The sequence below is a fragment of the Panthera tigris genome, chromosome F2 (assembly GCF_018350195.1).
Source record: "Panthera tigris isolate Pti1 chromosome F2, P.tigris_Pti1_mat1.1, whole genome shotgun sequence".
Lineage (NCBI taxonomy): Eukaryota > Metazoa > Chordata > Mammalia > Carnivora > Felidae > Panthera > Panthera tigris.
Window position 1 is genome coordinate 47,730,884 of NC_056676.1, and position 14,114 is coordinate 47,744,997.

The 14,114-nt window shown below is 37.9% G+C and overlaps 1 protein-coding gene across 6 annotated transcripts in view; it reads right to left on the reverse strand.

The window, feature by feature from the left end:
* Positions 1–14,114, reverse strand: part of UBR5 (ubiquitin protein ligase E3 component n-recognin 5) — a 136,807-nt gene that overhangs the window by 44,163 nt on the left and 78,530 nt on the right. For 5 of the 6 annotated variants that reach the window (XM_042972879.1, XM_042972881.1, XM_042972880.1 and 2 more), the window contains exons 18-25: positions 13,928–14,039; positions 13,272–13,426; positions 12,829–13,026; positions 8,444–8,654; positions 7,147–7,273; positions 2,981–3,132; positions 2,459–2,554; positions 2,010–2,133 (exon numbers count right to left, since the gene is read on the reverse strand). In XM_042972879.1, coding sequence (XP_042828813.1) covers positions 2,010–2,133; positions 2,459–2,554; positions 2,981–3,132; positions 7,147–7,273; positions 8,444–8,654; positions 12,829–13,026; positions 13,272–13,426; positions 13,928–14,039 — 1,175 coding nt within the window. The remainder of the gene's footprint in view (positions 1–2,009; positions 2,134–2,458; positions 2,555–2,980; positions 3,133–7,146; positions 7,274–8,443; positions 8,655–12,828; positions 13,027–13,271; positions 13,427–13,927; positions 14,040–14,114) is intronic. The other variant, XM_042972882.1, reaches the window with a different exon arrangement.

Sequence of the window (14,114 nt, forward strand, 5' to 3'; positions counted from 1 at the left end):
AGTTGGGAGGAAGGGGGGTACGGAATGCTTACATTGGAAATAATGTAATTTTTTAACAATCCTTCATCCTCATCGCGCACACACACATACACACACACACACACACACACACACACACACGCATCACCATCACAGGCATGCTCTCAAATTAAGATTCAATGCTCTGAAGTATTCTCCTAATACTTTATATATTGCCAAATACAATTAAAGCCAAGAGCCTTTCTCAACTGGGTCATCTGTATGGTAACCAATTTCCAGTTATACCCCTTGGAAAATTTTATTAGCAACTCCAGGAAATTCTCCTGTATTTGTAATATAAAAAAGGAAACAAATGACCAATTTGAGAATGCGTATGCTTATTAACTAAAGGCCAAAAGAACTTTGCCTTTCCTCTAATTTGTTTCAAAGCTGTCATCAACAGTACCAGCTTATTAATAGAACGATGTATTCAGTGTTTTCCAAATAGTTCATGTATTTTCTCAGAAAAGGGGTTGGGGGAAAGCAACTACTATTGAAAGGGCACTAAAATAACTGGTGAACTAGAAACACACTGCAGAAATGCAAAATGGATTAAAAATAGAGAGAAAGGAAGTAAGAACATTCAATGAATTTGGAGACAACACCAAATGACTGAACGAATTGTACAAAGATAATACCCTTAAAAAACACCAAAAATTCAAGTGAGGAAATAAAAATAGAAAGACATACCTTTCTGAAACAGAAAGAATATATTGGCATATATACCATTTTTACCTATGCCTCAAACCACTAATAAATTAGTAAGCTTCTTCTGTAATAATAACTTATTTCCAAGTCAGTGACTTATTTTACTAGCGGGGGCAGCCTTCATTCAAGTAGTAAGTTCACAAATTATGTTCATTATGGCCTAAGGTCAATAAGGCTTAAACAAAAATCTCCTTGCCCTTAATAATAAAAAACTCAAAACACCTTCTTGTACTTAAATATGGAGAGGTTGCTTAAGGGTGATGCCTGGGAGTCTCAGTTCTGGAATTAAGACATGGACCACGGTTGGAATTCCAGCCACTCACTAGTTTTGTGACCTTGAGTGGGTTAATTAATCTCTAAGACCATTTCTTCAAATATAAAATGGGGATAGTATTACCTACTCCAGACAGCTATTGCTAGAATTGGAAGAGTTAATCCTTTGGCACAGATAAGAGCTAACTTTTATAAAAATGCTTATTGTTATGAATTTGTAAAGGAACATAAACAATCATGCTGAAAGCAGAGCTATACTCTGTCAACGGTTAGTGAGCACTTATCACATAATACTTATCAAAAACTGCATAATCTCATCGTGATTTTGCAAGTCCAAAAAGATTTCCAAAGAAACCATCACAATCATCCACAGAGTTTTAGCATACAGATTCCAGGCCCCATCCCAGACCTACTGAGTCATACTTTTGCTGCAAAGTTTGGGGAAGAATCTGTAAAATTTTTTAAGTTCTCCAGGTGACAGTGATGGAATTTATGAATTCACATTGGAGAATAGCTATGCTGTGATTTTTTAACACACGCACACACACCTCCTGATCAAACTTATGTAAAATTGGTTTGTATTCATTTAGTGTACACTGTATTATACTGGAGTCTTTCAATGAAGGGAGCTTAGTTAATTACAGAAGGAATAAATGCTAGATTCTGATCAATTAGTTTAAATTCACATAAGATAACTGTTGCCCATACATTGCAACATCAACTTAAACAGTAAAAGGAGCTAAGCTAGATCTTCATATCAAAAGCATATTAGGGGCGCCTGGGTGGCTCAGTCGGTTAAGCGGCAGACTTTGGCTCAGGTCATGACCTCACAGTTTGTATATTCAAATCCCGCATCTGGCTCTGCGCTGACAGCTCAGAGCCTGGAACCTGCTTCAGATTCTGTGTCTCCTTCTCTCTCTGTCCTTTCCCCACTCTCACGCTCTCTGTCTCAAAAATAAATAAAGATCGAAGAAAAAAATTCGTTAAAAAAAGTATATTAAACTTCTTACTTGGCAGAGAGGAGTTCTCGTAAATAGGGCTGCAGAACAACACTGTCACATAACAATTTTAATATAAAATGAGCATTGGCCTTCCGATCCTTGGATTCTACTACAGATGGCTCTGTGGAAGGACCTGTAATTAAGCAAATCCATTTGGTAACAAGAATAAACAAGAGTGAAAAGAATATTCTGAAATAACATTAACAAAGAACCATTAAATAAGCCAACAGAAAAATATTCTAGTATTAGCAATAAACTGCTAATTTCATTATACAGAATTTAAACACAACACATTTTACAACTCCCAACTGATTTTACAACACTACAACCTCACTGACGTATGAAGATCTAATTCAGAGAATTAGATGTTTTTCAAGCCAAGGTAAGTCTCGTTGAGATAAAGTGTGGCTTTGTAGAAACCCAAATGCCTAGGCAGATAAAATAGTACGGATTCTCACCTGGAATGGTGGAGGTGCTTGGTCCTTGACCGGTGCCAGTCGCTGCTGTGGTAAGAGATCCCACAGCAGGGGCCAGGATAAAATCAATGTCACCATCTTTCAGTAAACAGAACAGCAGGATGTATATCATTATAGGCAACATATCCCTAACATTTTCTCTTAACTGGCCTTAAGGCTTTTCTCTGCAAGCCAAAGGTCAAATCAGACAGAGGTTTAAGTGGGAACTTGTTTTCCAAATTATAAGAGAAGGAATCCTCTGAATTACTGATTTGTTATGATGTATTACTAGTTAGCTTCTTGCCAGTGTGGAAATATATTATCTCAATAAAACAGCTTCTAGAATTTTAATTTTTAAGTTATAAACCCCTTAAACCAAATCTTTGCAACTAAACTGGTTACAATTTACTCATTATGCTACTTTTAAATACTTCAGATTTCTAAATATCCCATTCAAGTGTTCCATCTCCTTTCTCTCAGGACCTTGTTTTTTTGCTAAACACTAAATAAAATAACAGATCTTACCAGGATCCATCGCAGGAGGGTCAGGAACCCAACTAGGGGGAGCTATGGGGGGTGAAACTGGATCCTGGTGGTCACTGGATGAAGCTCCAGCTTCATGTCTACCCAAACCAGCTGCTCTCAACGAACGTCTCATCATTTCCCGTAACCTCAAACTAGAAGAACATGGACAAAATCAGAGCTCACTACCATGGCTAAATGTAATGAAAAGGTGTACAGAACTCATCTGAGATCAAAGTTTGTTCTATAAGCAAATACTCCAGGCAAGGGAAGTGAAGTACAAATGCCAATTCTGGAATCACAAAGTCAGTGAGGGATAGAAATGAAACTGGGGGCACCTAGTACCCAGTTCAGCACTAAAACCACTATATTAAGCTCCCACACAAACTTAAGCACAGGGAACAAAACTTACGGTGAAGATTAGAAAATAATCTTTCATACATTAAGGTAAATGAACAGCTGAACATTAAGACAAAAAAATTTCTGTCCCCTGTTTATAATCGGTGAGAATTAAGTTTAATAATAGACATCAGCAAACATACTAAGTAGCACAAACCCGATATTGTTAGCCCACTAAATAAAATCCCTTTGCTGTGATCTCAAAAACAATTAAACTAATGTCCACACAGTGAGTAGTTTTAAAACAAAGACCAATTTAGATTTATTTTTTATACCCAAAAAAAAAAAAAAAAAAAAAAAAAAAAGGAGTTTTTTTTAACAGTACAATTTGTATCCCAAGGAATTTAATGCAACTGGAGCTTGTAAAATGTGTTAATGTCTGGGCGTGATTTTTTTTTCCTCCTGCTATACAAGGAAAAAAAATACTGCACAGGTGTGCACATCACTAAAAAGAAAAGGAAATAATCACAAACACAGACCTTGTTAGGGGAACTGGTAACTACCTGTATAAAAATCTATACCTCTGAATAAAAGCTTACAAAGCCTACAAAATTAACACATTACGAACTAACAGCAATTAAAGAGAGAGCATATGAGGCAAATCCTTTCCGTCAGCCACAATTTTAGAGCTTCTAAATGAATAAAGACTAAAAATTCAATTATAAGGGCCAGGCAACACATAAGGGACTTCATTCTCCCATGCAGATTTAATCCCAGACACAACACTTCTCTGATGTGAAAGACCTACCACCTTACCAGGTGAGCATTATATATATATATATATATATGTCTACAAATAAGTTAATTTAGAAAGATTTTTATTAATGTTTGAATCTTCTAATTATAATTGTTATGTAATCCGAGGGTAAATGTGTTTTTCCATATTGATACACTTTCAATTTCAAAAGGACAAATTTTCTAAAACTTTTACAAAAATTTCCTTTAGAGGCTACTTTCAAGAACACATCTATTTTATAAAGCTTATGTATGACGATATACCTCTGGGAACAGAAACATTCTTTGGAAGATTCTGCAAAGTAAATTTTAATGTCTTAAATAATGTATTAGTTATTATAGTATTCACTATCAAAAAATACCTACAAGTAATTCTTTTATGGTATCGAGATCTTCTCTCTCCCAATTTAGATATCTGAGTTTTTATAATATGGAGGGGAACAGGACATAGGGATTATGTCAGTCGAGGTCACTTCCCTGTCCGAAGACATCACCCACAGAGAAAGGCAGTCTCCTTACCAGTTAACAGCACACACCAGGGTGACTGTTCACATTGTGATGTTCCTATACAATTTTAAGCTCAATATATATACTTGGTATCCTAATGTGTCTTACTCAAAACAGAGAAAAAAATCAGTAGTAGCTGGGAGGCACTGCATATAACCTGAAAATAAATACATGTTTGGGGCCTATTAAGAAGAATGCTTACATCAGGGTCACAAACTCAATGCCTCCTGGGCCTGGAAGGCAGTATCAATTGTATCAATTGAGGAAAGGGCAGTCAGGTATAAGAAATGGGGAGTAATGGCAAACTAGAAGCATACATGCTCATGTGAAGGCATTCAAATTATAAAGAAAAAAAAAAATTTAACCGTGCACAGGCCAAAAAACATATGTGGGCTATTCTCCAACCTCTAGCTTAGAGCAGATTAAGAATAAAATGAAGATAAGTGGAGACCATAGTCTCATCTTGAACTTGCAAACTCCCAACTCTGTTGTTGTGATGTAGTCAATTCAATATTAAATGAGGGGGTCATTCCTTTGTCATTTTAAAAAATTGTCCTTAACCTCTTTTCTTCATTAGGTCTTGGGAACATTTTTAAGTACAATGCCCAGCTCCTCATATAGATTCTTTAAAAACAAAAAACAAAAAACAAAAAAAAGAAAATTATTCTTCAAGATGTTGTACACAATTCATGAAGATTCACCTGTATCCTCAGTGGCTGAGGACAATACTGAGGAGATACCACCTTGGCTGCTAAGATTCAGAGTTTTGACATTTCTTCGATAGGCTTGCCTGGAGTCATCGTATTTTCTGACAATATGGAAGAATTCAAGGATGATGTAATTTCCTCTTTGTAAGCACGTTATATCCATGCTACAGAAGCCTTAGAATCCAGTCATGTTCAAACATACCACTGTGACAAAAAAGCGAAGGTCATGTGTCTTCCAGATTAACAATCTCTAGAGTACATACACCTGCAATCAGATGCATCAATCAAGCTTTCCACTAAATCTGCCCTTTGTACTCAGGAACTATGAGTCACATAACAAAACTTCTGAGTCAAATCATCATCTGAAGACATTTAACAGTACTCCATTCAATATTGAAATTGCATCAGTTTTGAGCTTACAGCTCATGAATCCCAGCCTGCATACTCATCAAGGGGCATCGCCTAGAAAATCCATTGTAGGCTAGAGGAGGGTTTCACTTCAATGAAGCAGAGTCTGTGGACTTCCTACTGCCCGGCGTGGATAATAAGACTCCTGTGCTTTCATCTGTTCAACCGGCAGCCCTGAGTTTGAACTGGTTAAGAGCACTGCAGTGAAATCTTCGGCAAATGCCTCAAAGGAGCTTACTCTGCAAATTATTTCTGTGAGCAACACATCACCCACTCTTGAAGCTCCTTTTAGTCTTTGCCTTCAAAATAATCCTTACATGAAAAAAAGATGGCAGCACTGGCATTGGACCGACCATATCAGAGTCCAACTTGATCTGCACCTGTATTTTCCCTGAGGAAATGAAATACCTGAAATAATTCAGACACTAATTTCTTCAAGAAGAATTTAAGTTGCTTTCCATTTTAGACCAAACACTTTGTCTGCCTAGTGTAGTCCTAAACAAATAAGCTGGTGATAATTTCCATTTTGTATCGTCTATATGAGGTCTTTGTACTGTTTTAAATTACAATTTGGTCACCCATAAATAGTTTTTGATAAATTTCATTTCAGGATATTTTTGAACCCGGGAAGCTATCAACTTGGTACCAATTTTAGAAGAATCATTTTTAAAGGGAAAGTTGGATATGGAACAGAAAATAGGCAAAGAGACTCTTCACTTTAAGTAGACTTTACAACCTATATCATTAGCACAGAGAGCAGTGCTTCCGTCAGTGATCTGTCAAGTGTCCAAGAACTCTGGCTCTCGTGTCTAATATACATGTGCTTTTTCCTTCAGAAAAAAAAAAAAAAAAAGGAAAGGAAAGAAAAAAAAAAAACTATATCCTGAATTCTTTATATTTTTCATCTATTCAAACACCTAGTGATTTTTAATGTTATTAAGGTTTGTCCATCCCACAGCCCAGAGAGCTGAAAATTTTAAATACCAAACATTCATAATACACACCAGCCTTTCGTTTCTTCCCAGATCATTAAGACATCTGAGAAATTGATCTAAATAAGTAATCTGAAAATAAAAGATTGAAATTCTTTCCATTATTGTTATTACTTGTTCTCCAACTAAAGAAAGTAATTTCCTAGGAAACAAGGGTGATAAACTTAAAACACATCCAAAGAATCAAGGTTGAACTACATGTCTAAATTATCTCAAGTTTCTGAAGCATCCTAGGTCCTACTGTTCTACACTTAAAATCTAATTAGATATTATCAGATCTTTTTCCCAGGGTGATATTTGGAGGAATAAAAACAAAGCAAAAGGACCTGTCAATTCATGCAAATGATAGGTGAAAGATGTATTTTTCTGAACTTGGGTTCTGTTTCCGCCAATTAAACTTTCCTGGTAAAAATCACATTACCTTCGACTACTTGATGATCCAGCCCGATTACCTGGGCCATTACTTGAAACAACGGATATTGCATTTGCAATGGCCTCAACAGCAGAAAGCCTTTCTGCAAATGTATTTCTTTCAGAACGCTCTGCTTCTGAAATATAAGAGAAAAAACTAGGATTAATTTAAACTTCAAAAATAATTAAGAGATTAAGTATGTATAGGCCATTAAATGCTAACTACTCTGTACTTTAGTGCTCTAATTCACATACTAGAGATAATGAATAGCTTAATTTTTTCCTCCTTAGAGCAACAGACACTGAAGACAGATTTAACTATGATTTTTAATATGTGAGTTATTTCCTTATTCTGCCTTAACTTTCAACCCCCAAAGGTCAAACATAAGATTATTCATAAGTAGACTGAAATCTAGCTTTCACTACCAAGGGAGAAAAAGACCCATCATTCGGTACCTCAGTCTTGGTTTATATACTACTCATCCCCCTTTAATGATAAGGAAGTAAACCACCACTCAAAAATGCAGCCACAGAATGTCACTGGAAGAATTCAAAATCAAGAAAAACATTATGAATCACCCAGTTGCACTTTTAGACTTTCAGATTTCCCCTTCATGTAGCCAACTAAAACCTTTATGGCAAAAAACCTTATTTTTCCAAAAACATCTCATAACTCACTAGGTTATTTTTCCCTCTACATTATGAAAACTGGGATAAAGATGGCTTCAATACAACTTGCCTTAATTTGTTAAATAATTCTAATGGTAATAAAAATCATCTGCTATTATAAAATCATTAAATCTCATTTTAAGCATTGCATATGATGTCTGTATATATCAAAGAATAGAACTCAAGACAACAAAACACACGGATAAAAATTTATCTGCTTATGTTACATACTCATCCTAATAAGACAGGCATCTTCACCTTCTAAGAAATGTCAAAACTCCTAGATTTTACAAAACAGAAAAAGTACACACAAATTCTTCATAGTAATTTCCTTTTCAGTGTTATATTTTCGAAATTGCCTAAAATTCCTTTTATTGTTTTTAAAAGTTTTTTAATGTTTATCTATTTTTGAAAAGGAGAGAGACAGTGTGAGCAGGAGAGGGGCAGAGAGAGAGGCAGACACAGAATCCGAAACAGGCTCCAGGCTCTGAGCTGTCAGCACAGAGCCAGAGGTGGGGCCTGACTTCAACTGTGAGATCATGACCCGAGCCGAAGTTGGATACTTAACCGAGTCACCCAGGCACCCCAAAACTGCCTAAGATTCCTTTTAAAGACCTTGTTATAGTTCTTATTCTCACCCTCTTCTTCTTTAGTTTCCTTATTGCTCGTTGGAAAACAAACTGATACACAAGCATGCAAAATATTTCGGTTTCCATCACATCTGTGGCTGATGAACGTCTGTAGCATCTGCAGATTCTGCTCTAGAACAACCGCTTGCTCAAGATTCATGAGATATTGTCGACAGGCCTCATAGTCACAGCGTAGGATGTGCTGCATTAAGGTTTGTTTCTGTGCTCAGACAAATTACGAAAAAAACTTCAATGAATTTGAATAGCACATCACACATGTAAAAAAACATAATAATATAATCAGCTCTGCAAGTAAGGAGAGACAATTTCAGGTAGCCTGCCAAAGGAGTTAAAATTAAGGGTGCCCTTTAAGCAGAATGTACAATTCACAGGAATAGAGAAGGGTGTATAAATTTTCTGTAAAGGACCAGTAAATATTTTCAGCTTTTGCAACTAACTCAACTCTGCGGCTATGGTGGGAAAGCCACTATACACGATACACAAATGAACGGGAGTGGCTGGATCTGGCCAGCAGGTCATTTTGCCAACACCTGGTCTATATTATTTCTTATGTAATTATCAAATTAGAACCCTATTAGTACTATTAACCAATTAAGCAAAGGGTATACATTCTGTGTATTTTATACAGGCTTACGCATACCCCCTCTTGCTCATAAACGTTGTATTACACTGCAGTACGTAAAAACCAATACCTTCAACTCCCCCAGAAACCACGACAGGTGCAATCCCTCAGAGGTTACAACTAATGTAACTTCATTGTCAAAGACATGGTAGCATTAATAATTTATAGAACATGTCATTAATTACATGAGAAACAGCATGCTATAGACTGAATATTTACGGCCCCCAAAATTCGTATGTTGAAGCCTATTCCCCAATGTGATGGTGTGTGGAGGTGGGACCTTTCCAAAATGATTAAGTCACAAGGGTGTGGTCTTCATGAATGGGATTAATACCCTTAATGGGGGCTGAAAAAAACCAGTGTTTTCCCCTCCCACCATATGAGAATACATGGCTGTCTATGAAACAATAAGTGGGCCCTCACCGGACACCAAATCTGCCCACGCCTTGATCTTGGACTTCGAGCCTCCAGAACTGTGAGAAATTTCTGTTGTTTATAAGCCAGTCAGTCTATAGCAACCTGAACAGACTAAGACACAGCATGAACATATCAAGGAGTTCAAATGTACTTCTTTCAGAATGTAATGCTATAGTTAAGGGACACTTATTGGACTAAATATAAAGCTTTAGTTTTGGACTACAGGACTACAGATGAACTTGTAAATTTCAACTAGAATTAGGAACTGGGAAAAGAGTGTTCGGGAATACAAAGGGAAGAAGAAAGGTGCATTTGAACAACTTGCCACTTCTCTCCCAAAGTACTTAAATATCCCATCCCTCCCCCAAAGTGTATGGAAGGGTGGGTAAGGGGTGGAGGCAAGACAAAAAATACAGTTAAACTATTTCCAGTATTTGCCACATTTTAGTACCTGAGATAGGCTATTTTGATTGCGCACTAAGACTCTGCGGTGACCCCATACGTGGTAAGCTCCAATTCAAAAGTATGAGGTGGGACACACAAGATTAAACTTGCCCAAGTCCAGTGACATATATGCAGTAATTAATATGCTAAGAGAATATGTCAAAGTCTCTCCCAAGAATAAAAAGCACACTACTTTTGAAAGTAAATAAAGTCAAGATATTCTGCTGCATACTCTGTGACATAAAATGTTTTCAAGCAGCCAATCAGTCATTCGGTTGGAAGTAGCTACAGGGAACCCTTATCTCCAACCTGCTTTATACGGGCTCTCACCCTGAGAGTTATCAATACCACAATGACTGTGTTAGAAGCAAAAGAGTTTACTCTGCATCACTATATATTGTATTTGTCACTTATTCTTACAGCCAAAAGGCAGAGAGAGTTCAGTAAAACATTTCTTACAGGTCTACTGTGCACCAAGCCCTGCTCGCTGAGGTACAAAGATAAATGATGGCACACTTTACCCCTACCCATGGGATGATGACACATTTTATCTTTACCCTTGAGATGCTGACAGAGTGCAGGGGTCACAGAACCAAATGCCTACAGATGCATCTGAAGTAATACAAATGAGCGGAGGAGGCTGGGGGTAAAAAGATAACATAAACTGCATCATAAATAAATGGCAACATTTAGACTCCAAGCAATTAAGTATCAGGAACTGCAATAAATTGGAGAGACCACATACAGCCTCTAAAGGGGACACGCTAATGGCTTTATGGTGGCCCAATGTTACCAGATATTCTCATTTTTTAAGAATTAAAAATCTGGATTTTAAAAATAAATCCTGTGGTTTTTAAATGTTGGCAACCAATTACGAATTTTAAAATGATACGAAGGTTATTTCTAGAGGCCAACTCGAGGCCATGGCTACCTCCTTAATCATACCCCTACCAGTCTATAACCTCTAGTCTAGTAGGTTGCAATCAAAACTAAACTAAGAATACAAGCACTGTGTCTCTATGCACAAAGCTCACAGGAAGCTCTCAGGAGTACCTGGATTCAGACTACTTTAGGTGCAATTCTAACAAGCTGCTTTCACCTCCAACCTAATAAAGGGTAAATAAGCCCTCATACTAAGCTCTACTTTCCATCCTTTATAGAAAATCTCCTCACAAGAGCTGTCCATATGGATCTCTAGTTCTTTTTCCATTTTCTCCATGGCTCACTCTAATCAGGCTTTCATCCCTACTGTCCAGAATGACCCAGATGGAGCCAAATCCCCAGTCAGCACTTGCCTCGCCTGGCCCACAGCATCACCACACATGGTTGATCACTGCATCCTACTTGACACATGCTTGTCACCTGGCTTCCAAGACAACACTCATTCTAGTTTTCCTCCAACCCCGTGGATGCTGCTCCTTCTCGGTCTCTTATGCAGGTTCCTCTTTATCTCCCTGTATTTACATGCTGATGCTGTTCTGACAGCTCAGTCCTTAGACCTCTTCTCCACAACCTTGGTAATCTCATTCCATGTAATTCCTCTAAATATCACAGATGTACTGTAGGCTCCTATGTCTAATTCTCCATCTTGCTCCGGGTCTTCAGAATTACACATCTAACTATTCACCACCTTCTCTTGGATACCTATCTGACAAACACTTTAAACTCTGCATGTCTAAAACCAAATTCCTGTTGTCTGCCCCTCCTCCCTCCTGAATCTGCTTCATCCCTAGTCTCCATCTCTATAAATGCCGACTTCATTCCTTCAGAATCTTTGGCCTTATTGCTTCCTCTGTTTGACACCCTATACTGAGCCATTGGCAAATCCTGTTGGCTCTACCGTCAGCCTATCTAATATACCTAGAATTGACTGAATCCCTCCTCCCTCACAGCTCTACTTCTTGGGCCGAGCCACCTTCCCCCACCCACCCGGACTGTTTCAATAGCCCCCCTCACAAGCCTCCCTACTTCCACACTGTCCCCTACTATTCTCAGCAGGTCAGCAGCAATCCTGTGAAAATGTTAAGTCAAATCAGGTCAATCTCTGCTCAAATTGCTCCAATAAGTTCCAGTGGTACCACCGCCACATCGAATAAACACCTCAGCTACAAGTGTTCAAAACTAAACTCATCCTCTTCCAGCATTCATTTTGTTCCTCCTATTTTTCCTCTCCCCACCAACCACACCCAAATAAGAAGCTTTATAACTCCTTCCTTTCATTTATTGCTGAAGATTGGCACCAAGCTTTAGAGAATCTACTTTCTTAAGAACTCTGAAATCCATTCCCTCTTCTTCATTTCCAAGAGTTCAAGCTTACTTTGTTTCTTCATCTGGTCTCTACACTTCTGTTCTCCACCCACTGCTAATCCTTTTTTAAAAAGCCAGTTTAAAATCCTTCTCCTAGCTTTCAGGGGGAAGCTCACACCCCTTAGGTTAGCACACAGGTACCCCAGTGCCTTTCTCCAGTCTTTGCACTTGCCACTCACTTGACCCATATAAGCCCTACCTTCTGTTTATATCAACAATGTACGTGGTCTTCCAAAACATTAAGATTCACAAAGACTTGGCACCAAGGATAACATTTCCCGCCCTCATCTTGTGTCTAGGAGACCCCTGACTATTCAAAGCTGTGTTCAGGCATTGCCTCCTATGAGAAGCCTTCTCTATAGTCACAGTCTGATTGATATCCCTCCCTTTTGTGCTCCTACAGCACTGTGCACGCCTTAACTCAAACACTTACACTGCCATCTACGGTTCACTCATCTCTCGTCTTAATAAACTACTACCATCTATAGAGAAGGGTCAACAAATAATCTATTTGATTGGTTTCCCTAGTTTCTAGCAGTATCATGTGAATTAAAATGTCAAGTAGTTTCAAAAGTCAAGTTACCTCCACAGCCATGATGATAATAGCAGCTTTCTTTTTGATTGTTGAATTGGCAGGAAGATTTATTAAAGAATGTACGCCCATTCCAAGACTACTAATAGGTGGAAGATCAAGCCAATCAGGATCCCTTATTCCTCCCATGCAATCTTTGGCCATGGGGTAGATAGTACCATTTCCATCTCGAAGAATAATAGGAGACTCCTATAATAGAGGGAAAATAATAAAATCTGGCTCCCAATCAAAAATGGATCTTTGATTTTTACAACAGGTATATTTATTTTCATATTAGATTATGCTAACCAAATAAGAAACCCAGTATTAATTGTACTTGATATTCTAAATTCTTCAGTAGTTTAATAACAAGCAAATTAGAGCCCAACTTTAGGCTTTACAAAAACGCCAATGTTGTCCCATCAGTTTTCACAAGCAAAAGTAAGCCTCAGTACCTGTCCAGCAGTGAAAATGGCTACATTCCTCTCATTCTGGCCAAGGAAAGCAATGCTGCTTGTAGGGAAATTATTTTCCTGTTCTGCTTTTCCTGTCGCAAGATCAAAGATACAATACCGTACCCAATTCCCAGTCTTCAAAACAGCATGCACACCTTCAGAAACACATAAATGTGAAAAAAAAATTTATGCATATTTAATAACCTCCAGTAAGTACCTGCCAAATTTTAACATCTCTGGTCACATGTGAAATGTAGATTTATCTCATTCCATAACATTATACACAAGGAACAAAACTTCCAAACACCCCAAATCACTTATTTTATGCACTTTTTTTTTTTTAAGTATATTCATTTATTTTGGGGGAGGGGGGAGGAGGGAGGGAGGGAGGGAGGGAGGGAGGGAGGGAGAGAGAGAGAGAGAGAGAGAGAGAGAGAGAGAGAGAATATCAATCCCAAGCAGGCTCCACATTGTCAGCATAGAGCACGATGCAGGGCTCTAGCTCATGAGCTCTGAGATCAGGAACTGCACTGAAATCAAAAGTCAGACGCTTAACCAACTGAGCCACCCAGGCAGCTCCTAGCCTACACCCATTTACTACACAAATATTAATAGGATATAAAGTATGCCAGGTGAAAATGTTACAAAATCTTTACCTTTGGAATCCACATTCACTGCCAATATTTCTGTTTTTTCAGGTATACAAAGCTTTTTAGGAGTCCTTTGGAAACAGTCAGGAACTTTTGGTGTCCCGCCAGTTTTGACAACCTGCATGACACAAAAGGAACTTTGCTCTCAGAAACCATAACACACTCAAGTAGTCAGTGCCAACATTTACCTGCT